This window comes from Plasmodium malariae (assembly GCF_900090045.1).
Source record: "Plasmodium malariae genome assembly, chromosome: 8".
NCBI classification, from domain to species: Eukaryota; Apicomplexa; class Aconoidasida; order Haemosporida; family Plasmodiidae; genus Plasmodium; species Plasmodium malariae.
The window spans coordinates 1,543,009-1,570,489 of record NC_041782.1 but is presented as its reverse complement, the minus strand read 5'-3'; the positions used below and the strand labels follow the sequence as shown (position 1 = coordinate 1,570,489).

The 27,481-nt window shown below is 27.8% G+C and overlaps 5 protein-coding genes across 5 annotated transcripts; 3 read left to right on the top strand and 2 right to left on the bottom strand.

Annotated features, from left to right (window-relative positions):
- Positions 1-815: 815 nt before the first annotated feature.
- Positions 816-7,079, top strand: CTRP (circumsporozoite-and TRAP-related protein, putative; the record flags this gene model as incomplete). Its single annotated transcript, XM_029004581.1, has 1 exon — positions 816-7,079. The coding sequence occupies one exon, from the start codon at positions 816-818 to the stop codon at positions 7,077-7,079; it is 6,264 nt and encodes a 2,087-aa protein (XP_028861255.1).
- A 1,501-nt stretch (positions 7,080-8,580) lies between these two features.
- On the top strand, positions 8,581-16,910 carry PmUG01_08040800 (conserved Plasmodium protein, unknown function; the record flags this gene model as incomplete). Its single annotated transcript, XM_029004580.1, has 14 exons — positions 8,581-8,820; positions 8,949-9,016; positions 9,332-9,386; positions 9,481-9,533; positions 9,665-9,740; positions 9,880-10,243; positions 10,456-10,664; positions 10,897-10,942; positions 11,105-11,165; positions 11,294-11,367; positions 11,597-11,710; positions 11,949-15,184; positions 15,693-16,649; positions 16,854-16,910. 14 exons carry the CDS (start codon positions 8,581-8,583, stop codon positions 16,908-16,910), a joined length of 5,610 nt encoding a protein of 1,869 aa, XP_028861254.1.
- Positions 16,911-17,487: 577 nt separating this feature from the next.
- Positions 17,488-18,243, bottom strand: PmUG01_08040700 (conserved Plasmodium protein, unknown function; the record flags this gene model as incomplete). Its single annotated transcript, XM_029004579.1, has 1 exon — positions 17,488-18,243. One exon carries the CDS (start codon positions 18,241-18,243, stop codon positions 17,488-17,490), a length of 756 nt encoding a protein of 251 aa, XP_028861253.1.
- A 2,247-nt stretch (positions 18,244-20,490) lies between these two features.
- PmUG01_08040600 (mitochondrial ribosomal protein L29/L47 precursor, putative) lies at positions 20,491-21,183 on the bottom strand (the record flags this gene model as incomplete). Its single annotated transcript, XM_029004576.1, has 1 exon — positions 20,491-21,183. One exon carries the CDS (start codon positions 21,181-21,183, stop codon positions 20,491-20,493), a length of 693 nt encoding a protein of 230 aa, XP_028861252.1.
- Positions 21,184-25,474: 4,291 nt separating this feature from the next.
- PmUG01_08040500 (zinc finger protein, putative) lies at positions 25,475-27,450 on the top strand (the record flags this gene model as incomplete). Its single annotated transcript, XM_029004575.1, has 3 exons — positions 25,475-25,985; positions 26,650-26,736; positions 26,909-27,450. The coding sequence occupies 3 exons, from the start codon at positions 25,475-25,477 to the stop codon at positions 27,448-27,450; spliced, it is 1,140 nt and encodes a 379-aa protein (XP_028861251.1).
- Between the last annotated feature and the right edge of the window lie 31 nt (positions 27,451-27,481).

Sequence of the window (27,481 nt, the reverse complement as noted above, 5' to 3'; positions counted from 1 at the left end):
GAATAGCTGTTTAAGATATAAAAGTTGCCCAACATGAGCAACATACTAATATAGAACATACCTGTTATTTTTAAGTTGCGAATAAAAATGAAATTATGCTCTAATTTTTTTAAAATACTAGTGAAAATTATGAATGTCAGGAAATAATCCGTAGTTTTTTAGCTATAATGGTTATTTAGCTATTTAGCTATTAAAAAAAAAAAAAAATGTTAACAATAACAATTAAAACAACTTTAAATTTAAAGTAATTTTTTATAACTGCTACTATTATTATTTTATTTTATTTAAATATATTTTCTTTTATTTTCATTTTTTGTTTGGGTCAAGTTTATAAGTAGTATATTTAAAATTTTTTCATTGTTCCACAAGGCATTATAGATTTGTTATGTCTAATGAACAACACATGTTTTTGTACTTTTGTATTTATGTATTTTTCCTTTATTTTTTTTTTGTATTTTTCGCATTTTTTAGTATGTACATATATATATATATATGTATGTTTTTTTTTTTTCTGTGTTTTTTTACGTATTTAATAATTTTAAGAAGGTACAACCATCCTACTTAAATGGATTATTGTATACATTTTTAAATATATGCATATGTGCATATATATAATATATATATATGTATTTTTATTTTTTTTTTTGTACTTGTTTCTCTACCAGAGACATTTGTTTTTGTTCAAGTTTCTTACTCTTTATTTGTTATTCGTTACTTGTAATTTAGTACATTTTATATATTACAACTTTCTATTTATTTTAAATGTAAGTTCAAAAAAAACGTGGTCTCTATTTTAAAAACAAAGTAAAAGACAAATGAACAAAGCATTTGTATTCATATTATGTTATTTCGCTCTTTTTCTGCATTCGAACACGGTAAGAACAACGCGCAGTCATGATGAATCACCTAATAAATATGTAAAATTAACAAGAAAGTCCAATGTACAAGCACAGAATGAAGATAAAGTCGAGAAAAAGAAAAAATTAATAAAACAATCTTTTCTTCAATTTAATATTCTAGCAAACAGTCCACCTCCACCATGTGTAGGTGATGATGACTGCTTTTGCAAAAATTTTTACGATTTAACTTTAATTTTAGATGAATCTGCAAGCATAGGAATTAAAAATTGGAAGAATTACGTCATACCGTTTACAGATAAAATTATAAAGGATTTACATATTAGTGAAAATGAAGTGCACGTAGGCATTTTGTTATTTTCTTCCAAAAATAGAGATTATATAACATTTAACGAAGATGCACGTTATAAAAAAGATGATATTTTAAACAAAGTAGATAAACTAAAAACAAATTATGGTAATGGCAGTGGTACAAAAATTTTAGAAGCTTTAAAGTACTCTATGCAAAATTATTCGAAGCACATAAAAGGAAGATCGGATGCACCTAAAGTAACAATACTATTTACTGATGGTAACGATACTAGAGCAAAAGATACAGAGCTCTTTAATATGGGCTTATCCTATCGAAAAGAGCATGTAAAATTATTAGTTCTTGGTGTCGCAGCAGCGAAAGATAAAAATTTAAAATTAATTGCTGGGTGTGATAAAAATTCCAGTTGTCCTTATTCTATGAAAGCTGAATGGGAAACCATAAACGATATAACAAAAAAACTGACTTCTAAAATATGTCATGCAGAGCCAGAACCAGAGCCAGAGACTGAACCCGAGCCCGCACAACCAAACACCCCTTGTCAAGGTGATGCTTGCTTTTGTGAGGATTATTATGATTTAACTTTAATTATAGATGAATCAGGAAGTATAACAGAAAATAAATGGAAAAAAGATGTTATTCCATTTGCAGAACAAGTTGTAAATAATTTAAATATAAGTAAAGATAAAGTACATGTAGGAATTATTCGTTTTTCCATAAACGTAAGAACAGATGTTAGTTATGATCAAGAAACAAGATACATGAAAAAAGACATAATAAATGTAGTTAAAGGGTTAACAGACAAGTATGGAAGAGGATCAGGTACACGTATTGTCGAAACTTTGGAATTTTCTCTAAAAAATTTCACAAAACATCCAAACAGTAGACCAAATGCACCCAAAGTGACGATACTATTTACGGATGGCAATGAAACTTCTAAAAATATGAAAGATATAGGTAATATGGGATTGTTATATAAGAAAGAAAATGTAAAACTAATAGTAGTAGGAGTTTATCAAGCTACTCTAGCAAATTTAAAATTATTAGCTGGTTGTCAAGAAAATGAATATTGTCCACAAGTTATGAAATTAAGCTGGGAAGAATTAACTAGGATAACGAAAGTGCTTACAGATAAAATATGTGATATCGATACAGGAGAAACTCCAGGATCGTCCGAAAGTAATCCAGGTTCGCCAGAGAGCAATCCAGGTTCGCCAGAGAGCAATCCAGGTTCTCCAGAAGGTAATCCAAGTTCTCCAGAAGGTAATCCAAGTTCTCCAGAAGGTAATCCAAGTTCTCCAGAAGGTAATCCAAGTTCTCCAGAAGGTAATCCAAGTTCACCAGAAGGTAATCCAAGTTCACCAGAAGGTAATCCAAGTTCTCCAGAGAGCAATCCAGGTTCTCCAGAAAGTAATCCAAGTTCACCAGAAGGTAATCCAAGTTCACCAGAAGGTAATCCAAGTTCTCCAGAAAGCAACCCCGGTTCTCCAGGAAGCGCAGAGCCAGAACATTTGCCTTGTTCAGACTTCAAAGACTGCTACTGTAAAGATTTTTATGACCTAACTTTCCTCTTAGACGAATCAGCAAGTATTGGCGATTTTAGATGGTCTCACGAAGTAGTTCCATTTGCGAAGGAAATGGTACGATCTTTAAATGTAGGCTATAATACAGTACATGTTGGAGTTATGCTTTTTTCAGATCATAGTAGAGATATTGTTAGATTTTCTGACAAAGCAAGATATGAAAAAGGGAACTTAATGCAAAAAATAGAAGATTTAAAAAGAAATTACAAAAACGGAAAGAAAACATTTATGGTTCAAAGTCTAGATTATGCATTAAGATATTTCATGAAAATTTCAAATAGAACTAAGGCACCTAAAATTACAATGCTATTTACGGATGGTAATGATTCTAGTGAATCAGATGAGCTATTACATCATATCGGATTATTATATAGAAAAGAAAAAGTAAAATTATTAGTATTAGGAGTCTCAATGGCTAATGAAAATAAGTTGAAAATCTTAGTCGGATGTCCACAAAATAATGAAATTTGTCCTTTTATTATTAGGGCTGAATGGGGTCAATTAAATGTCATGTCAAATGTATTTGTTAAGAAAATATGTGATACAGGGTCAGTAGTAGTACCACCACCAGAAGTTGATAAGCCTGAACCAACACCATCTAATCCATGTAGCGGAAATGATTGCCTTTGTGAAAATATATATGATTTAACTTTAATTTTGGATGAATCCGCAAGCATAGGTTACGATAATTGGAAAAATCAAGTATTCCCATTTGTTGTAAAAATTATTGACAATTTAGATGTTTCTGATAGCAAGGTGCATGTTGGAATTATGCTATTCGCTAAAAATATGAGAGATTTTGTTAAATTTTCTGATGAAGCAAGTTCTAATAAGAACACGTTAACACAGAAAGTTCAAGAACTAAAAAGCTCTTATAAGGCGGGAAGTTATACATATATAGTAGAAGCACTAGAATACGGATTAGAAAAATACGCAAAATACATAAAAGATGAAAAAAATAGTAGGTTATATGTGCCTAAAGTAACCATGTTATTTACTGATGGTAATAACAGTAAATCTGGTGATACAATTTTGTCAGATGTAAGTGCATTGTATAAGAAAGAAAATGTAAAATTGTTGGTGATAGGTGTTGGTAGAGCTCTCATGAATAATTTAAGATTACTGGCTGGATGTCATAAAACAAATGGAGATTGCCCATCTGCTATAAAAACGGATTGGGACAATATAAAAAATATATCCAAAGGAATGGTTGATAAAATATGTGATACAGAGAGTCCTATAGATGAAACTGAAGCTCCCCCTTCCATTTCACCCCCTCAGTGTATAGGAAATGAATGTTTTTGTAAAGATTACTTCGATTTAACGTTTATTGGAGTACCATCAACAACAAGGGCAAAAAATTATAAAAGCGGAAATGATTTTAAGGATTATGCTAAAAATATAATTAACATTTTCCATATAGGTGAACAACATGTTCATGTAGCACTTTCCATATATTTAGGATCAAAAAGTATTAACACTAATTTTGATGATACAAAAGCATATAATAAAGGGGATTTACTAAACGCTTTAGAAAATGGTATAGATGATTGGTATACCAATAATAAAACGAACATTACAAATGCGTTAGAACTAGGATTAAAACAGTCTTTTGGAAATGGGAATAGAGAAAAAGCTCCTAAAGTTGCTGTATTACTCACAAATAGTAATAATGATATATCTGAACAAGGAACATTAAAAAATATGTCAAAAAATTATGCAGATAAAAAAGTGAAATTATTAATAGTAGCATTGGAAAGCTTACCTAAAGAAATATTATACATTGCAGGTGGATGCAATGTAGATACGAATGACTGTCCAAATGTGTTTATTACATCTCTTCTTTCATCTGATATAAATAATACTGTCGAATCTTTTGTAGGAAAAAACATTTGTGATATAGACACTGATGGTACACAAGTTCCACCAGATTTCTCCTGTTCGGATGAATCATGTGAAGAATGTGATGATGATGTATGTGATAGTAATTCTATATGTAAAAAATCTTTAGATATAGCTATTGTCTTAGATCAATCGGTAAACATTAGTAAAGAACAATGGAATAGGTATGTAAAGCCTTTTGCTACACAAATAGTTAAACAAAATTATTTGTCCAAATATAGAACGCATGTAACTGTAGTAAAAATGAAAAAAAAAGTTAAGCAAGAATGGAGTTTAGATAAAAAAATAAGTTACAAAAAAAATAAAATTATCAGTAAAATAAACAAACTACTGATATCACACTCAAGTAAAAAAGATATAGCAGATAATTTAAAATATCTGAGGGAAAAGGTATTCAGTAATGCACCAACATATAAAAGGAAACTAATCATAATGTTAGTTGAAGGAAAATCAAACACGGATTTGAATGAATTAAGAAAAGAAATGTCCTTATTAAGAATAAATAAAATAGATCTATTTGTATATGCAATAGATACTATCGATGAGAAGGAATATCAAATTCTTGGGGATTGTGAAAAAGCATCTACCTTGTCCAAGTGTAAGAATATAATTAAAGTATCTTGGGAAAATTTACTATCTGCTTCAGAAGTAGAGGGCAGCCATATATGTAATCAATACCCTGAAGATGCAGAATGTTCTGAATGGGGTGACTGGAGTCCATGTCCTGATAATAATACATGTAATATCAATCATGCTTTTAGTAAAAGAGAAAGAAAGGGACCATCATATACATTAAAAGAAGAAGGATTTCTTGGAGATCAATACGGTAGTTCATGTATGGACTTGAGTTCTATTGAATATAAAAAATGCCCTGTAAAAGAAGAGTGCAATGATTTGTGTGGAGATTTTGGGGAATGGAGTCCATGTAATGCTACCTGTGGAGATGGTATAAGAATAAGACGTAGAGATACCTCTTCAGATAGTGACGAGTGTAAAAAATTTAATTCAACTGAATTAGAAGCATGTAATGTTCAAAACTGTGATTCCACTGGTACAATTACGACAGATGTATGTGAGGACATTGGCGAATGGGGAGAATGGTCTTCTTGTTCGAAGACATGTGGATATTCTATTAGATCAAGGACTTTTACAATTTTACCAGAGGACATTGATGAGCAACATGAACATTGCAAAACGTTTGAAAAGATAGAAACAGAAGTATGTTCAGTGCCTAGATGCGAAGATGAAAAATGTTTTGACTGGTCAGAATGGACCGAGTGGTCAGCAACATGTGGGCCTAGAAAAAGGGTTCAAAGAGCTCATGTAATTGTAGGGAATGGTAACAGTAACACCAGAGGTGGTGGAGGAGTCACTAATGCAAATAGTCGTAGTATCGAATATAGAAAAGAACTAGATGAATGCGAAGGCCATTATTACTATCAAGATAAGGTTGAACATGATGAGGGTACCCCATGCACGAACAATCCATGCGGTGATTGGACAGAATGGTCAGAATGTGATCGAACATGTAATGTTGGAATGAGAATAAGACATTTTGTTTCTAATGTGCTTTATTTTGATGGAGAGGAAAAAGATTCGTGTTTAGAATACTACAATAAAGTAGAGACGGAACCTTGTTTGAATTTACCCCTGTGTGACGGTGGGGAGTGCAATGACTGGGAAACGTGGGTGGATTGCAAAAAGGAGGAACGATCGGAGCGATCCCCATCTGGATGGATGCCATCTGAATCACTGTCCTCTACATCGTTAGCGACGACATCATCTTGTCATATTCCAAATAAAAGAATACTTACGAGAAAACTAGATTTACTGAAAAATATAAAAAATAGTGAATTAGTATCTCCATTTTGTAACGATTACAAATTATTTAGAGAAGAGGAATGTCCTGCACCCAGTGATCAATGCATTGATGCTTTATGTAATGAATGGGAAGAGTGGGGAAATTGTTCAGCAACATGTGGAATAGAATCATTCAGATCAAGAAGAAGGAGAGAACCTTTAGAATTGATACCCCCATCACAAGATATGAACGGGAATATTGGTTTAACCTGTGAACAGCAGAATATAAAAGTTGAAGAGACGGAAATGTGCGATGTTCCAGCTTGCGCGTCAGTTGACGTGGGTGGTGGGAGCAACGGAAGTAGCGGCGGGGGAAAGGATAAAAATGATGCAAATAAAAACGAAGGTTTAGGAACAGGTGAAAAGGTTTCCCTAGCAGCAGGTATAATCGGACTATTAGCCCTAACAGCTGGAGGATTAATATATGGGTATAATGCTTTAAATGGGGGAGAGGCACCACATAGTTCTAATATGGAGTTTGAAAATGTTGAAAATAATGAAGGTTCAAATGAACAAGAAAATGAAGATTTTGAAGTTGTTGACGCGAATGACCCGATGTGGAATTAGGAGAAATTTATTATATGACAACCTTTTTTTTTTTTTTTTTTTTTTTTTTTTTTGCACCAAAACGAAGAAAAACTAAATAGATAACTCTGTCTACATATGAATATGCTTAGAATTCTGCCTTATAAATATTACCCTTTCGGTTGTTTCGCTTATTTAATGCTCTTCTTTTTATTTAGAAACTAGAAGGTATTACGTTACATGATGGAGCATTTTGTTTCTTGTCAAATATGTTTTAAAGTTAAGCGTAAAGATGTGTTCTTTTTGCGCTATTGCTTTGAGTTTTTTGATTTGGACTTTTGTTTTGTGCTTTCGTTTTACATTTTTCGCTTCTTTGTTTCTTCCCTATGTTTCTACTGTACGATTTGGAATAACTCGCTTGCATTTGTTACGTTTTAATTTGTTTCACTTCATTTTTTTTTAATATTATCAATTTATTATGAAATTTCGTTTTCTGTAAGTTAACATTTTGAATTAAAAGACCTTATTATCGAATGAATTCACAAAAGCAGTTCGGACATTTTGACCTACATATATATTCTCGACCTTTTGTTTTTTTAAAAATCTGCTTTGAAGCCATTTTACTTGTGCGTTATGTGTATGTATATATTTATATATATGCGTATAATAATACATACATTCATACATGCATACTTATATACGTGCATACGTCCTCATTTACATACAAGCATATATGTATACATTTTGTGAAGGCGAAATTAACCCCAATTCAAAACGGATTCAAAAAAAAAGACACGATGAAAACATTTAGACAACATTTTTAGACATACTAGCTCATAGTTTGTACTATTTAGTCTTCCTCCTCCTCCTCATCATTATTATTATTTTTAATGTATTTACCTTTTTTAATCTAAGTTTTTATTCCAAAGAATGATAGAGGAAAAAATTTATCGCTGTCATTAAATAGGCCTTAACAAGAAGTGATACTTTTCTTGGAAAATAAAATTGCATCAGTAGGCCAAATTTACACGTTTCCCCGTGCAAACTGAAGGGTATGTATACATATGTGCACATACACATATACACATATACGCATATACACATATACGCATATACACATATACATATATACATATATACATATATATATGAATAGGAGGGACTAATGAAATTTATTTGTATATTGTTAACTATTTCTCTTTCGTTTTCTCTCTTTTTCGCTTCCTATTTCGGATGCTTTTTCTTTTTCTTTTCTTTTTTCCTTTTCGCTTCACTTCAGCATTGCGCAAAACGCAGATGACAAAGCTTCACATAATAAACGTACATTCAAATTTCATTTAGTGAGCATGCATAAAAAAAAAAAAAAAATATATAAGGGTGAACTTCGCATAAATATTAAGGAAAAAAATATTTATTAAAATGTTATAATGAAAAAAAAAAAAAAAATTTAAGAAGAGAAACATCTCTTATTTAGTTAAAATAATAATGTACATAAATATAAGAGACTATATATATAAAAGTTGAATATATAGATAAATAAAAAATGGATCCTCAATTTTCTGTAGAGTCTAATGCTTTTATAAAAGAAAAACAAAAACGAATGCAAAAGAAAAAACAAAAACAAAACCATGGAGATATTTATCATTTCGAAGAATTCACCATAGGTTCTAATCTTGAGGAATGGAAAGAAGAGTATCAAAAATTTCTGAAAAATATGAACATAATGTTCATAAATTCTCACCATAACATGTTCAGTGCTTGCAACCAAAATAATTTGGAAAGAGTATGAAGCTTAAAACATAAAAGGCACAGCGTGAAAAAAAAAAAAAAAAGAAAAACAGAAAAAAATAGAAAAATAGAAAAATAAAAAAGCAATATTTGCACAGTTTTATGAATTTATGTCTATTATAGATTTTATCCAATTATGGACCAAGCGTTTCCATAGAGGAGTTCAATAAGAAATTAATTTGTACCCATAAGTACTTCGAGGAAAAAGGGGAAATTACATTACATTACGTTGTGCTAATATTGTGATAATGTTGTGCTAATATTGTGATAATGTTGTGCTAATATTGTGATAATGTTGTGCTAATATTGTGATAATGTTGTGCTAATATTGTGATAATGTTGTGCTAATATTGTGATAATGTTGTGCTAATATTGTGATAATGTTGTGCTAATGTTATGATAATGTTGTATTAGTGTTATGCTATGCTATGTTATGCTACGTTATATATATAATATACATTTTTTTGTTCTCATTCTTAAATTTCTACACATTACACATTTTACAGTTATAAACTGGAAATTATGGAGAATTACAAAATGTATAAAGAGGATAAATATATGGTAACAAATTTGCACTTTTAAAATAATTAACATTATTGTTTTTACTTTAGTTTCAAAATATGTTCTTTCATTTTATTTTTTACTCAATCTTTAGGAAAGGGTGCTCGCGATAGAAAACCACAAAATATACCACAGGCTGAAGCAGAAGTAACCTCCTTTTTCTATGTTTCTTCCCCTCTTTAATTAGCGCCCATTTGCCTATTCATTCATTTTGCACTTATTTCCTTTTTTTTTTTTTTTTTTTTTTTTTTGGACCTTACATATGTAAACAATTTTAGGTATGACAAAAAAATGGAGAAAGTAATGAACAGCAGGAACCAGAGGGAATATAAAAACTATCAGAGGCATCAATTAGTAATTCAATTAAGTTGATTAGTGAAATTTTATGAACATACCTATATCGGTGTTGTGCAAAAAATGATTGCACAAACGTATATATATGTGCATATATATGCACTTTCCTTCCATTCCGTTTTTCCCCCTCTTCTTTCAGGAAAAAGAGAACGAAAAGAAAAAGAAAAAAATGGAAGTTATCATAAAAGACATAATAAATGCTGCTTTAAAAATAGTAAGACTTGGATCTAATTGTGGGGACTATTTTTTTTATGAAAATTTATTTTTTTTAGAAAAAATGTTTTTTCTTAAGAAAATAAAAAACATAAATGAGCTTGTTCAGAACAATGCACATAATAAAGAAGCAAATTATGCACTCTCCGTGATTAATCAAAAAGAAAAAATAATAAAAGATTATACAAGGGAATGTAGAAAATCCTCAAACAAATTTTGTGTATATTTTGACTTTCTAAAGAGACAAAAAATAGATAAGTTTTTCCTCTTAAATTTACGAAATGTTCCAGGTTTGAAGTCTTAAATTTTTTAAAACATGCGTCGCGATAATATATACATATACGTATATAAATATATACATATATATATAAATACATACATAAACACATACATGTGCGCATACATAATAACATACATATATGTGTGTGTGAATGACTACAACCGTGTGCATAATTGGAACAACCCAGTTACTTATTTTAAAATTGCTGCTTCTTTTTTTAAGGAAAAGAAAAAAACTACAGCACAGAAAAATATGCATATATATATTTACTGGAATACCTGACTAAGCAAGGAGAATGGTCGTACATCAATAGAAAAGAATATGATAATGATAAATTGGGAATACAATATGGAAACGGTTATCTGAGTTATAGAAGTAAAATATTAGAACAAGTTGACCCAGTAGACATTAGTGATATAATGGAGCGAATGGTTAGATGTGATCACTTAGTGGGGAATTCTATCATTCTGCAATTGCTTCTATTCAAAAGGATAATTTTCGCTTCTTCGCTCTACTCCATTAAATTACCTTTTTTATTTCTCCTTTAATTTTGTCCTTAATTTTGTCCTTAATTTCGACCTTAATTTCGACCTTAATTTCGACCTTAAATTCTCCTTTTACGCATTTATTTAATTTTCCATTTTAATTTCTTTTTCGTTTTAGGGTGACAAGTACCTGCACGTTTCACAAGATGAGGATACTGAAAAAAGTCATATATTATTTAAAAATATGAATTTTGTAATTTATTTTTAAGCATATTAGCTTCTACACACACTTTCATAAAATTCATACAACATATACATTTTTCTTGTATAGATATAAAAGAGTTAAGCATTTTAAAGTACATAATATTAAAAATATTACGAAAAAGGTTTGTACGCAAAAATGATTGAAATCACAAAGGGAAAGCTACTTTTAAAAGATGTAGTTAGGCATAGTTATACTTAGCAATACCTTAATTTAGTTACCTCAATTTTTCTACCATATAATTTATATTATTCTTCCCTAGTATTATCATTACAAGGTATGTAATTAAATTTTTTTTTTTTTTTTTGGCTAGCTGTGATATGAAGAAATTTAACAGAAAATTTAAATTCCCCCTGAGAATTGTTATAACGGGAAAAATGAAAAACGGTATACACACATATATATAGTAACATGAAAAAGTGCGCACTTGATTTTTGTGTGCATGAGTGGGGGCGTCTACGTTTGGGTAAAGGCATACCTTCACGCTTGTCTGTATGTACGCATTAAATGTATGAACAAGCGTGAAAAGAACAAATAAAAAAGGATTGCATTAACATGCAAATAATTTACAGTCTTTTACAACCCATTGGAATAATTTCCTTCTCTTCATTTGTAGAAGTTAGACTTCTAGCCAAACATTTGAAAAAAATGTTTTCTCTAAAAGTGTACGATATGAACAAGATAAGGAAGGAAGTTGACGATATTTGTACATGGGAAAGTAGTAAAAATGGTAAGTTCCATAGGGAGGGGGAGAGGAAAAAATAAAAAGAAGGAAACATCATATAAGAGATTGTGCAAATGCTTGTAATGTTTATGTTAATATTGCGTTAAGATCTCGTTAAGATCTCGTTAAGATCTCGTTATGTTCTCGTTATGTTCTCATTATGTTCTCCTTATATTCTCGTTAAGTTCTCGTTATATTCTCTCTACGTTCTCATTAACGTCCTGCAATTCTTCTTGCTACTCAGACAAGGACAGGTCACAAAAAAAAAGAAAAATAGCGAAAAAGTTGAAAAACATAAGCAGAAAGTTAGATAATAAAGAAACATATAAGAGTAGTATGGACTGTCTTTACGTTGATTTATTATATCTCCGTATTAAGTATGATTATGATTTGTTCCATGCCCAGAAAAGAGGACAAAATTACAACTTAACAAAAAACAGCTTTACAGAAAAAAAGGCAAATACTAATGGAAGTGCAAATGCTAATGGAAGTGCAAATGCAGATCATGTAACGGAAAGAAGAAAATGTGACAGATATTACCGCGGTTATATTATTATTAACTTTTTGTTCTCTTTAAAACAGTACCTCCTATTCGAGCTCAGAGTGCAAAAGCTCTTTCTTTTCAATGATTTTGTCTATCATCATATTAATTATTTGGAAGAGGGAGGAAGGGAGTCGGTTAGGGGAAAGAAGGCAAGTGAGAAAAATAGTCCCACTGAGGAAGTGGACTCAAAAATGTTCAAAATACCAGGGAACGAAAAAAAAAAAAAAAAGTACGATGAAGGTAAAACTCAAAAGGAGGATACACAAGACAAAAAAGACTACATTCTAAGTATGACAGAAAAGGAAAAGCCTAAATATGGTGAAAGGTTTAATTCTTCTAATAAGCTTTCTAATGTAGAAAAGAACATTTTGGGGAAGCAGAGTACAGAGAAACAAAGTGCAGGGAAACCGAATGAAGAAGAAGAAGAAGAAGAAGAACAGACTATTACTAATATTACAGAAAGGAAGAATATTTTATTTTTCTCAAATTTTATTTGTAATATTGCAGATTTGTACTACAGAAGAAAAAGCAAAAATTACTTAGGTGCGGTTGATTTGCATTTACATATAGATACTACTAATAAACATATTAATAGCATATTATGGAAAGTCTTCAATAATGGCAGTATTACAAGCTATGAGCAATGTAATGGTGGAAATGGAAGAAATAATGAAAAGGAAGAAAACAACGTAGTTGTAATAAAATTGAGAAATGAAGAAAGAGTAATAATTGGAAGAGCTGAAAATAGTTCAGAATTTTTAAATTCTAAAAATGATAAGAAAAAAAAATACAAAGTAAACTGCAAAATTATAAATTTATACAATCCTTCGAAAGACACGAAGAATAAGAAAAATATAAAATGCAATTTTTTTTCAGAAAAAGAAATTTTGAATGACAAATATAACAAACAAAGGGTTCATTCGCATTTCCATTTAATGAAAAAAGTCTATCAATTTGATAAAAATTACAAAGAAATAGAAAATTTTTTAAAAACCTACAAAAGTTCTAGATATTCCAGGTATTCCAGATTTTACCTGATAAAAAAAAAAAAATATATGTACAAGTCAGCAACTTATTTAGTTTCGAAAATTGTTAATTTAGCGGAAATCAGTAATAGGACGGATAAAAAAAGGGAAAAAAGAAAAACAAAAAAATACATAAGTTCCTCTCTTGCTGTAGCAGAAAAGGAGAAGAGCAAAACAAATATACCAGTAGATAATTCTCAGGAAGAGGATAAAACAGATGTTGTTATTTCTCACAATAGTACTTCTACTCGTGTGAAGAAAAATAAACAAAAAAAGATTTCCACAGTCATGGATACTACCGAAATAAGAGAATTTATTCGCGACCTCAAAATGGACAAACAGCTAGCTAATTATTTCATGGAACGATATTGCAACATAACAAAATTATATATTACACATTTATTTAATCTTTTTGCTTGGAAAAGGTTGATAGAAGAGAACATAAATAGTGTTGTGAAATATATACAAAGGAATGTCCATGTATTTATAGATCTAATAAATGATGATCATGTTCAGGAGATAAATAAACTCATACAACTCTACAATAACTTCAGAATGTTTGAAAATGAAAATGAAGAAGTGAAATTTTTAATTTTGGATAAATTAGATAAAATTCAAAAAAGAATATGGCTAGCTATATTAGAAGGGAAAAATAATTCTAAGAAAAAAGAGAAAATGTATTTAGACAAATTTATTACCATGCAATTATTTTTGCTTACATTTCAAGAATTTTATTTAATTAATATTGAACATCAACTTTATCTACACTTACACTATTTTGTAAGGGAGTTTATTTATTCTTTAGTACATTATGATGTGCAGCTTAAGAATGAAAGAAATATGCAAATTTTCAATTATTTTCCTAAAAGTAAAAAAGAATTTTATATATATGAAAATGAAAATTATTGCTTCCCCTTTTTAAAAATTATTAAAGATGATATAAACAAATTTTTAATAGAAGATAAAGAAATGTATGCTAAAAATATAAACAAGTCAAAAATATATGAGTCACATAATTTAGACAATTTTTATACAAAAAGAGAAAAACATTTATTTTTTTTTTCTGAACAATTTTGTTTTATTAATAACTGTCGTTTTGTATATACATTGTATTCTCTTCTTAATAATTCATTAATGAACTTGAGAAAATATTTTTTCATATTTCACGATTTAAAAAATTACATCAGCGATTTTGTTACTTTACACTATTTGTGTATATATAAACAAGCAAATCATATGTGTGAGCAAGTAAAAAAGTATGTACAAAATTTTACCCATAATATTCCTTTTTACTATTCAAGCACATTTAACAAGAAGAGAAGAAAAATTAATTTTGTAGTTAATAAAAAAAGGGAAGTGGGTTATTCACCTGGTCATGTACAAAAGGAAAATAGTCGAACTAATCATTGTTATATTGAAGAGAGAAAAGACATAAGTGAAGGAACTGATAATATGGAAATTAGAGTAAAGAAATGCCCACTGGAAGAGATAAAATCTTTTAGCAAAGTGAAGAAGCATGCATACCCTAATTTGGAAAACGATTTTTCTGGGATAAACTTAAACACACAATGTTGTAATGTCAATAAAGAAACTGAAATAAACGGATTATTTATGAGAAAAAATTATGTACATATTTTTTTAAAAAATGTTTTAAGTTATATATTCCTTGCGAACGATTTCCCAGTAATATCAAAAGAAGATCTACGGAACTACATAATTTGCAGTTTACATTTTATAAAAAAGAAGCAGGAAAAAATGTATGCTTCAATATTATTTGGTAGAAACCTTTTAACTGCATACTTTAAAGAATATAGTGTTTCAGAAAATTTGTTTACACTTCTTGAACGTGCTCATGAAAGAATTGACTCCTCAAAAGTACCTCATCAGAACACTAAGGAAGGAAATCAGCGTGTTTTCATTTTAGATTTTTTCTTTTTCCTTCTTTTTTTTTTCTATCCCAAGGCAACGGAAGACTGTCCAAGGAAAAAGGTTGGGCTTGCTCAATAAAAAAAAAAAAAAAAAAAAAAAAAAAAAATATCTTATGCATGTATATATATATATATGTATGTACATATACGTATATATGTGCACACATACAAGCCCACATATATGCGCATATGTAATCATTGTGCTATTTTTAAGAACAAACATTGATAATTTTTCTATTCAATTAAAAATTAAAATATTACATCGTAGGTACTTCTTTTCTGACACATGATGCAAACATTTCCGTTTATTCTGGAGTCTTTTTATAAACATTTTTTTTTTCCGCTTTTGTCTACTTTTGTGTGTGTGATTGCTTCTTGTTTGTTTTCCCCTGTGCTTTACTGTGCTATATTACACCGCTTCCTATGCGATGTGCACTGATTACAATTGCTTTTGATAAATCCAATTTTGTCTGTGTCTCACAATTTGTCAGGTTATCCGGAATTATTTAAATATTATAGAAGAAAAGATACAATGTGAAGGAGTAGTAAGCAAGAGAGAAAAATTGGAAATACTAAAAAAATTTCGCTTTCCTTATGATTATTTAATAAAAAAAGAAACAAAAAGCTTTGACACGAACGCATACAGAAGAGTTGAAAAAAATGATACACCAATTAACAATTTATGTAAAACAAATAATTGTGACACAAATTTATGTGAGATTATTGACACAACGGAAACAGCTAGCTATTATAGCTGTACTGAAGAAAATAACCTGAACAGTTCAGGAAAAAAAATAATAAATTTGGAGAACATAGAATATTTTACCTTCGATGAGTTTGTCAAATTAGGGTTATTTAATTTTATGAAAAATAAAAAACAAATTAGTAAAGAAGATAAAAAAATGTATAAAGAAGATAAAAAAATGCATAAGGAAAATAAAAAAATGCATAAAGACGATAATAAAATGCATAAGGAAAATAAAAAAATTCATAAAGACGATAATAAAATGCATAAGGAAAATAAAAAAATGCATAATGAAGATGAAAAAACTCATAAAGAACATAAAAAAATACAGAATTATAAAATACTTTCTTTAAACAAATTTGTTTTTAATTGTCTGTTTTCTTTTAGTTCACTTCCTAATTTTTATGAACATATCCACGTGTATGTAAAAAATTACTTATTAAAAACGAATACTGATTTTTTCTTTTCCTTTGAAAAATGTGTACAAGAAAAAATGGAGCAAATTGGGAGTGTTAGTGATGATTTTATTAGAAGCAGTAGTAATATCGAAAAAAGAAAAAAGGGTGTAGGTAATGCAGGAAATATAGGTGCTATAGGAAATGCAGGAAAAGAAAACAGCGTAAACGAAAATGAAGGAAAAAATAATTTTAAAAAAAACGAAAAGATAAATTTGCTCATATCGTGCAATACAAAAAAAAAGATGGTAATTAAAAATGCATTAAATTACAAACTTAGTCACAATATAGATATGTATATTTATACATATATAACTACTAATCGATTGTGTTAATAAAAAAAAAAAAAAAAAAAAAACATTGGCCCATTTGTTGTAAGTTCATGTATATTTTTTACATGTATTGAATGTACACCTTTTTTTTTTTTTTTTTTTTTTTCCTTTTCGCATTAGGTAAAGGTGAAAGAAGTTTTAATATTTTTCCACAACAACTATCATTATAACTTTTAAAAATAATAATAAAACTGCATATACTAAAAATACCATTTAAAAAAAAATTTAACAGAACATTAAATTCGATAATGTTCTTACAATATGTGCAAAAATAATGAAAAATAAAAAAAAAAAAGAAAAAGAAATGGTAAACGAAGGAATGAAAGATGGAATGAAGGATGGAATGAAAGATGGAATGAAAGATGGAATGAAGGATGGAATGAAAGATGGAATGAAAGATGGAATGAAAGATGGAATGAAAGATGGAATGAAAGATGGAATGAAAGATGGAATGAAAGATGGAATGGAAGATGGAATAAAAAATGGAGAGAAAGAAAGCACGAAAAAAAGCATGAAAGAAATATTACAATATCTTAGGTGAAATTAACTGCGAATTGCGCAAATAGATTGCAACAATTTCCCCCCTTAAAGGGGAACATCACTTAAGTGGGACTTTCCCATATATACAAAAATATGTGCGTACATAATTGCAATACTTATAAGCATACATATAAAAGCTACGTGCATACACACATGTTTATACGCTTTTCAGCAAAATGACAAATACCAATTGAAACGCATGAACAAAAGCACTCTAAAATAATGTTTCATCAAAATTAAAAAAAACAGTAGACTCTAGTACACGTTGGTCATATTTGTTGAAAAAAACTTCTATAAAATTTTGGAAATTTTTTATATAAGGAGAATTTTGAAAAAAGTCTTTCAGATAGTTCACGATGGCAAAGTTAGATTCACTCTTCACTTTTTCATTGCTACCAAATATATCAAAAGTTCTTTGTTTATTAATATCACCATAATCAATATCTTTGTACCCATTCTTATTGTGTACTGCCAGTCCATCCTCGTCAATTATAAAATTACTTTTCATTTCCTTATTAAAAACATTCCTGCTTTTAAAATCATTCTTCTTTAAATTGTTGTTACTTGTATTGTCTGCACTTATTTTATCTACAGATGGAGGTCCATGTTTTTCGTAATTACCACTGTAAACTTTGTTTTCGTCTTTTTCATATGTATCATTCTCATTTCTTACTTGTTCATGCTCTTCTTCTATTTCGCTTGGGTATAAGGCATTATACAATTTGTTCATATTTTTTCGTATTTTAAAAGCATTCTTTTCTTTTTTTGCATTAATTAAATTATAGGAATTTAAATTGTTTAAACTGTTTAAATTGTTTACATAATTTTCTTTATCTTCCTTCGTACGAAAGCCTGTGTATAAAGTATTACCATTTTCCTTCACTTTAGACGTGCTATACGCGTTATTAAATGTACGTCCATTGAAAAATGTAATGCATAATAATAAGATGGACAAAATTACGATATACATATTTTCTCTTGATTAAAAAAAAAAAAAATATATTACAATTACAATATTTCCTTATTACACATAAAAAAATATATGTATATAACAAAAATCATACATAAGTATACATATATGTATTATGTAAAAAATAGGTTATTCTTCTTTGCAATTGTTCAGATAAAAAAAAAGGAAGGCAGAAATGTGAGCCCCTTTTTCCTTTTTTCTCTTTCACTATAACTATTTGTTCTTTGACAGCGAATAACGTAACTTCGTATATACGTATGTGTATATATATATGTATATTAATGTATATTTACGTATATTTATGTATGTATATTTACGTATATTTATGTATATTTACGTATATTTACGTATGTATATTTACGTATATTTACGTATATTTACGTATGTATATGTATTTATTTTTATTTTTGATCATATGCTGTTACACAACTTGTTCCTTTTTTATTACAGTATTGCACAATTTATGTTGGTCAGTAAATATAGTTTTCGTACTTGAACAGAATAATTAGAAGCTTTCTTTTTTCTTTTATCATATGATAAAAATTTTTACACTATAATAAAACGAATTTATTTTTTTATTTTTCTTTATTTGTGTATTTTGCTCTTAGCCCTAAATTTACAATTTTTCTTTTTTAAATCTGCTAATCATCATTTAAGGCACGACAATTACATGTACACTATATAAAAGTATAACGAATGTATTTAATTTGCCATATATATCCACCAATTCATATTTGTTAAATACGTATATTTTTTTAAAATGCTACAAATTATGATAATACATTCTTGAATTTATCTCTTACGTTATATTTGATTACTTGCAATGTTTACGATTGTTCTTTTTTTTGCAAGAGAGGGTTAACCCGTCATATGAGTTTTATTTCATTGAATGTAAATATTCATTTGCCAGCATTTTATTTTTTAAAAAAAGAGGAGAGAGGAACACCAAATAAAAAAAAAAAATAAGAATAAAATAAAATAAAATAAGAATAAAAAATAATGACAAAATAAATAAAAAATAATGACAAAATAAATAAAAAATAATGACAAAATAAATAAAAAATAATGACAAAATAAATAAAAAATAATGACAAAATAAATAAAAAATAATGACAAAATAAATAAAAAATAATGACAAAATAAATAAAAAATAATGACGAAATAAATTGAAATGAAGCCACATTTATTACGTATACAAGCTACTTCCAAAAATTATACATGCATTTCACGTAAAAATTGCAATTCATTCCTTAACAAAATAATAATAAATAATAATATATAATTACCAAAAGCGTACATTGCATTACTTCAGTGTTTTTAAAAATATGTTAAGAGCATTAGGAATCGGCATGAAAGGAAGGAAAAAATTGAACGGGAATGCATTACAATATAGGAACACTGCAATATTACAATGTTACAGTAATACAAAATTGACAAAAAAAAAAAAAAAGAAAAAGAAAAAGAAAAAGGCAAAGAAAAAGGAAAAGAAAAATTGTACTAGGAACACATTTTCCATATAGCTGAATGTAAAGTGAAGAAAAATATATCGAAGGAAAAGGGGCTCACTGCAGTTGTCCGTTTATACATATGTGCATACGTGTATATGTATATACGTACTTATGTGTATATATATATATATGTAATATAGTATATGCTTATGTTTTTTTTGCCCCCTCCTCCCCAGCAGCTACAAGTAGCCTCGGTAGTTTTTATATCCTTGTTAACGTAAAAATATAATACAAATATTAGCCCGTTTGTTATAATTAGTGTGAGCTTTATTATATTAATTTTACGAGTATTATGTGAGCACATTCTTTTTATTTAAAAGGTGTTAGCAAAAATCACTCAAAAATATTCGATTTTCATGGTACTCCTTATTGTTCCATATATAAGGGTGTGAATAAATATATATACATATACCATATGCACATACATACACGTTGTAAATTTCGATTATGAAAAAAAAAAAGAAAAAAAAAGAAAGGAATATAATGCAAAAGCAGAGATATAAATGCCAAAATGGGCAGTATAAAATAGCTGGGATGGGGAAAACAAAACAATCGACATTCCCTCTATTAGTATAATTTCATTTTGCTTTGTTGTATGTTATTTCGTTTCTTTTTGTTCTGTTTTACTGATGTAACGAAGGACGAAATTAGGCTTATTCCATATGCCAAACAAACCAAAAGGCTTATTTGTTTGTTTGTCTTTTTTTTTTTTTTTTTTTTTTTCGTACATTTATATGTGCTAATAAAACCTGTGCAACTTGCTCATATTATTCCTAAGGGCAATAATATTTTGTTTTTTCCATGAAATAAAACCAGGCAAATCAGAATATTTTCTCTGATATTTGAAGTGTGGTTTTAATAAATGCATCGTTTCCTTTCGTAAAGGATTAAGTACAATATTTAATTCATCAATTCTGTTTTGAATTTTACTGATAGATAGTTTTAAAGTATTTTTTTCTAAGGAAAAATCATTTCTTAAAATATTTATTTTATGCTTTAAAAATAGTAATTGTTCTTCTAATTGAAATTTCTGTGTCTCGTATATTTCTCTCTCTTGTTGCTTTTTTAAAATTTCTTTAGCTCGAATACATTGTTCATGTATAGCTCGTCTTGATAACACTGTTAAAATTCTTTTCATCGTTAATTTTACCTTTTTTAAACGACCGTGTTGAATCATTTTCGTACTATTTTGAAAATTATAATATTGCTCCCCTAATAATTTATTTTTTTCTTTTAAGCATATATAGTATAATTTATGTAAATCGTTAAAGCTTTTTTTTCTTAGCAAAACACACGGCCATGCATCCCCTGTTTTGCTATACTCCAGTTTCGTTTTCATACTAACATCATCTAAAAAGCTATTTTTCCATAACTCTTCTATTCCCCTCTGGGGAGAATAACTCATTTTTCTACTAAATCTTACAAAGAGCATTTTGAGCTAAATAACGTACACAATTAAACACATGGACGTATTTATTAGCGTACTTACAGGAGTACTTATGGACGTATTTATGTATGTTTGTGCTTATTTCTTCACACGAGAACGTGTATTTATATATCTACAATTTTTATTTAACCGTACAATATGTACATCATATAAATTTTTCTACACATGAACAAGTCAGCTTTCATGATTTGACTAGCCATAAAATTAAATCATCTACCTCAAAAAGAAAAAAAAAAAAGTTTCTCCCTTAGCTGTAACTTTAAACGTTTGAACTTGTATAAGTTCCAAATTGGTGTGTATTTCGTTCTTTTTTTTTTTTTTTTTTCTTTTCTTTGTACAGAGACTTTATTTAAATGTTCAACTCCTCCTCTTCTTTTTTTTTTTTTCCTTTTTAAATTAGTTTTTTCTTGGAAGGGTAAAAAGTCCTTTCATACGTGGGCGTATGTACAAATAAGAAGAACCCATTTTAAAAATGTTTCATTAAAGCAATAAAATATGCTTGACATTTCACTTAATCTGACATTATGGTTTGACAGAGACACAAAATCAAAAAAAAAAAAAAAAAAAAAAAAAAAAAAAAAAATATTCAAACCAAAACAGAGAGAAGTTTATAAATTAATTAAAACTTAATTTTGTTAAAAGCAATTTTTAAAGTGCAAAGTTAAATGCAGTATTTTATATCACACGACGAACATAGGTATACGTTCATATACACATACTTGTTTACGTATGTATGGTTATATATATACATACATAGGAAGACTTTTCTTCCTACCTGTAATATCATATGTATTTGCTGTTTTTATCTTCACATTTAACATACAGGAATTTGCAAGATTTTCATAAATTTAAAACAAAAAATAAAGAGATAAGGAAACAAATACAAACATATAAATATAAATATAAATATATATATATATATATATATATATATATATATATATATATGTACATACATACGTACATGTCGAATAAAGCGCACAATTCGCGTAAAAACGACGAGCTCCTTTTTTAAGTAGGGGAAAAGTGAAATAATTTTTGGGTAAATTATTTTATAATTTAACAGTAACACTTAGAATAGTGTAATATATTATATATATATATATATGCATATATATGAAATATATTATGTATATTTTAATTTTTTTTTTTTTTTTTGCAATTTTAAAAATTTAAGAAAGAAGCATTATCGGTAAATTTACTTCTCGGTAATTTTACACTTTTTTTTTCTAAAAATAATTTGGAACAAGTCGAAAAAATTGATCATAAAAGAACTATTAACTTTTGCCTTACATAAATGCACATAAAAAGGTAAAAAAATACTCGTAGCAGATTAATGAGAAGCAAAATTAAAATTAGCAAAAATTGTATGGATAACATTATTTTTTTATATATACGTACGTATATATAGATGTATGTATGATGCATATGCATTGTATATTTTCCCATATGCACTTGTTCGTCCTTACATTTATTTGTTTCTCCCTTTTTAAAAAATTGCAAATTTTGCGCATAAAAAGGCCACTTGAAGGGGAAAGAAAAAAAAAAAAAAAAAAAAAAAAGAAGAAAAAAAAAAGAAAAAAAAAAAAAGAAAAAAAAAACGACATAAAAAACGACAAAAAAAACGACAAAAAAAACGACAAAAGAAGCAAAATTAGTCTCACTGGAGTTATCTACAAATGTTAATTACAAACACTAATTGTTCTACCTCGCATAAAGTATTTTCAAAAATTCTATTTTTTTTATAAAATTATTTCTTTCCCTTTTAGTGCACGTAGCGATATAAATAAATAAATATATATATATATATATTTATATATATGTATATCCATGTATGTACGTAATATAATAACTAAAAAAAAAAAATAAATAAATAAAATACATTTACACTTGCGCATGCTAGAATATTTTTTTTTATTATATTTTTTGAAAAAGCAAACGGGAAAAAATACAAACCTATTGAGTACACCGATGTACGTCTCTTATATATGTAGATGAAAATGAAAGTCTATATATATCTAATTATAAAGCACGTGAAAAATCGACAGGGCATAACTAGGAATTTAGTGTATTTAGTGTACTTGGCTTATTTGATGTATTTGGTGTGTTTGGCGTATTTGATGTGTTTCAGGTATTTTTTTTTTTTTTTTTTTTTTTTGGTGCATAGTTGTTGTACTCCTATTATAGGAAGTTCCTATTAGAATTGTGAAAATACATGTACGCAATTGATATGCACATTTTGTAAAATAATAAAAACTAAATTATTAATTTAATTTTTTTGTAATTTTAAATATGTAGAAGTAAAAATAAATAAAACTAATAATTATTTTAAAACCAAATTATTATTTTTTTTTTTTATATGTTTAATTCTTTTTTTACACAAATGATAGATTCTTCATGATTCAGTTAAAGAATTACCTAAATCTTTAAATGACAATAATTTTTATCACTACTTATTGATTACATCAACTGTATTCAATTTTATTCAAATTTATTCAAATCCATTACTACATTTTTATAACTTCAAATTTATAATTTCAATTTTATAACTCCAATTTTATTACTCCAATTTTATTACTCCAATTTTGTTATTACTACTTCGTTATGAATGTGGAATGTTAACAAGTTGATAGTTTATTGGTCTGCTTCTTGATCCTTATGCCCGCATACTTATTGTGCAAAAGACGTTCACATATTTACTTAATTCTGCGTAATTTTATTTCACGTGATACATATTGAAAAAAAAGAAATGGATATAAAAGCATAAACATATATATATATACTTGCTTAAATATGTGCATATGTACTTAAATACATATGTAAATGCATACCTAATAGTACTTCTTTGAATTTTCTTTTTAATTATATAACTCGTTTTAATTTTTATCTCTTTAAAGAACTTCGTGTTCTCTTAGTTTGTAGTAACCTCTTCCTATCTTAAGAGCCTTGCAGTTTTCTTTTCTATTCTTATTAGACTTTATTATTTTTTGCTCTAGTATTAATATTAATTATTTATTTAATACTATAGAAATATTATAGCATAACTACGAAATTGACAATAATAGAAGTGCCCCGTCAGCAAAAATACACATACGTTTATATACATACGTGTGCATGCGCATAGTTACTAATCCGTGTACGTGTACATGCAGGTGCATATACAAATATATATATATATATATATATACACTTTACTAGTATCATTATGTATTCCATTTTTAAAGCTATTGCATGCACGTCTACAAGTGTATTCATGACTATGTTGTGTACGCATTTTCTGCCATCCTTTATTTACTCATGTATTCTATTTTTTTTCTTTTTTTTCTTTTTTTTTTTTAATATTAATTTTTGTTTTTAAATATTTAATTTATAAATTATTTAAAAAAAAAAAAAAAAAAATGTTTGAACATTAAGTTAAAGAAATTATTTATTTTTAAAATGTACAAATGTTATACTGTATTACATGAATTCTTGTAAAAATTAAAGCTTATTCTTTTAGTTCTTATTTCCTTTTTTTTCTTTTTCTCTTTTTTTAAATTATTGTAAAAATTGATAAATACATATTTATATTGTTTTCTATTTTTATGAACATGAATGAACAAATTTAAAAATACAAATATAGGAATACAGAAAAGTGTAAATTTATACTTGGTGTACCTAAAAAAAATTTTGGAAAATTTTTAGAATGCGCAGAAATATGATCTGTTTTATTATATTTTTATTTTTTGAATATATATTGTTAAAAATATATTACATAAATATAGATGCCATATATAGTGAATATGTTTTAAATTATTAATACAGAATAAAAATAAGAAAGCATTGTTAATTATGAATGTGTAATTGTATATGTTAATTCTACTTGTGAAATTTTTTTATTCTAAAATTTATATATATCTTTTATATGACTTTTCTACAATTTTAATGTTTTTTAAAAAAAAAAAAAAAAAAATATACACATCTGCATATACATATATATCTCCGTACATACATATATATCTCCGTACATACATATATATCTCCATACATACATATATATCTCCATACATACATATATATCTCTATACATACATATATATCTCTATACATACATATATATCTCTATACATACATATATATCTCTATACATACATACATATATATATATATATATATATATATATACACATTCTTTAATGCACATTTACGCTTGTCTATCTATATATGTAAAAGTATAATTATATTTATATATACGCCCATCTATTTTCCTATTCATATGAGCGAATATATACAAAAAATGGAAGACCGTTCTAAGGTAGTAGAACAGGGACATAAAGCATGTTCATATAACATACTTGCAGAAAATGATAACAAATGGGCTGATTTAGAAGAAACAAGGGACGTACTATGCACATCAGTAAGCAAGGGTTTTATTAACATTGAAGAGGAAAAAAATGAATTCAATTTGAGAAGGATGTGTACAATAGATACAGCAGATTTAAGCGGTACTGAAAGATTATGCGAATTACCCAAAGTCCAGCAAGTTAATACGAGCAGTTCGGATAATACAAACTTTTCCAGTGAGCAAGATTCGGTTATTGATTTTAATGATGGCATGGACGGAGATCGCTACTTCTCTTCGAATGAGCAAAATGAGCCAAATGAATCAAATGAATCGACTTGTGATTCAAGTGGCGCAAATGGAACAAATGAAACAGATGGATCAAACGGGACAAACGACACAAACGATACGATTTATCTAAATAACAGCTCAAGCTTATCCTTCGGGACGCAATTTCACGATAGAGGTAAATTCAAAAAAAAAAAAAAAAAATGAAAATATATATATATATATATATATATGTATGTACATATGCTTGTATGTATATATATATTTATATTTAATGAATAATAAAAAAATTGCGACATCAACACATGCACATTTGAGCTCTTACGCTGTGGAATTAAATTTGGCTCAAATATTTACAAAATATAAAAAAAACAAACAAACAAGTAAATAGATAAATAAATAAATAAGTCATCACAGCGAATGCGTTAATATGGAAAAGAAATAGGGCAAAAAGAGATCTGCAATTTTTTACAAAACTGAAAAAAAAGAAAAAGTCAAACACTATGGGCAGACAAATGAATGAGCATACTGTGTAAATAAAAATGTGCAAAAAAATTATGAACATATTTATTTGCACTTATAAATACTTAAAAAAAATATGAACAAGGAATTTTTTTTTTTTTTTTTTTTTTTTTTTAAAGCTGCGAAATTAAATCCAAAAATAATCTTTAAACTGCATTTTTTTTCTTCTGTTTTTATTCTTCCGTTTAGCTTCATTTATTTTTTCATTTTTATATATTTAAATATAGGAACATGTAACCCATGTAGGTACGAATGGACACGAGGATGTCATATGGGCCAATTCTGCAGATTTTGCCATCACTCATCACATGCCCCTTTAGGCGCAGTGCGTGTAATTCCGGATGCAAAAACTTTAGCTACTACCAAAGTTAGGCCTGAGAATATTTTAACGCTCCAGAAGTTTACTTGTAATCCTTTTAAAATATTAAAAATGGCTCGAAAGATCATACATGTTTAAGGGCACATGCATGTGCATTCGTACGTGCATGTTTACGTATATGTGTACGTACATGTATTTATGTATACATATATGCATACAATTTTTTTCCCCTTGGATGTTTCTTCATTCTCAACCTTCAGGTTATGCGGCAAGTATGAATTCCGTGTTCGATGCAAATTCTTCAAATGGTATATATGATGGTAAGGCAAACACAAGAAGTTGTAGTGGTATTAGCAAAAATAGCATGTACAGAATTTCGAATAGTAGAAATAATTTTAAGAATAGAAATAGGTATAGTAGTAATATGGTTTTAAAAAACGCAAATAATTACCCTAGAACAAGCACCTCTAGAAGACCAAACTCCTTTAAAAGGATACCTAATTATAGATATATTAATAATTATATTAACATATATAATTTATGCGGAAAATATCCTATTAATTCCACATATTACAACCATTCCTTTTGTTTGAATAATTATGAAGAAAATATCTGTAATTTTTATATTAACAGAACAAGGTATTTTCCGAATAATATAGGGAATATATATCAGAGAGTATTATATCCCATTCCAAAATATAACGGAGCATTAACAAATTTTAGAGGATACAATACTTATGTTATGTATCCCCCTATGCAACCATTCAATCTATATTATTATAGATTACCTCTACTTCAATGAAGTCATCTTAAAAAAAAAAAAAAAAAAAAAA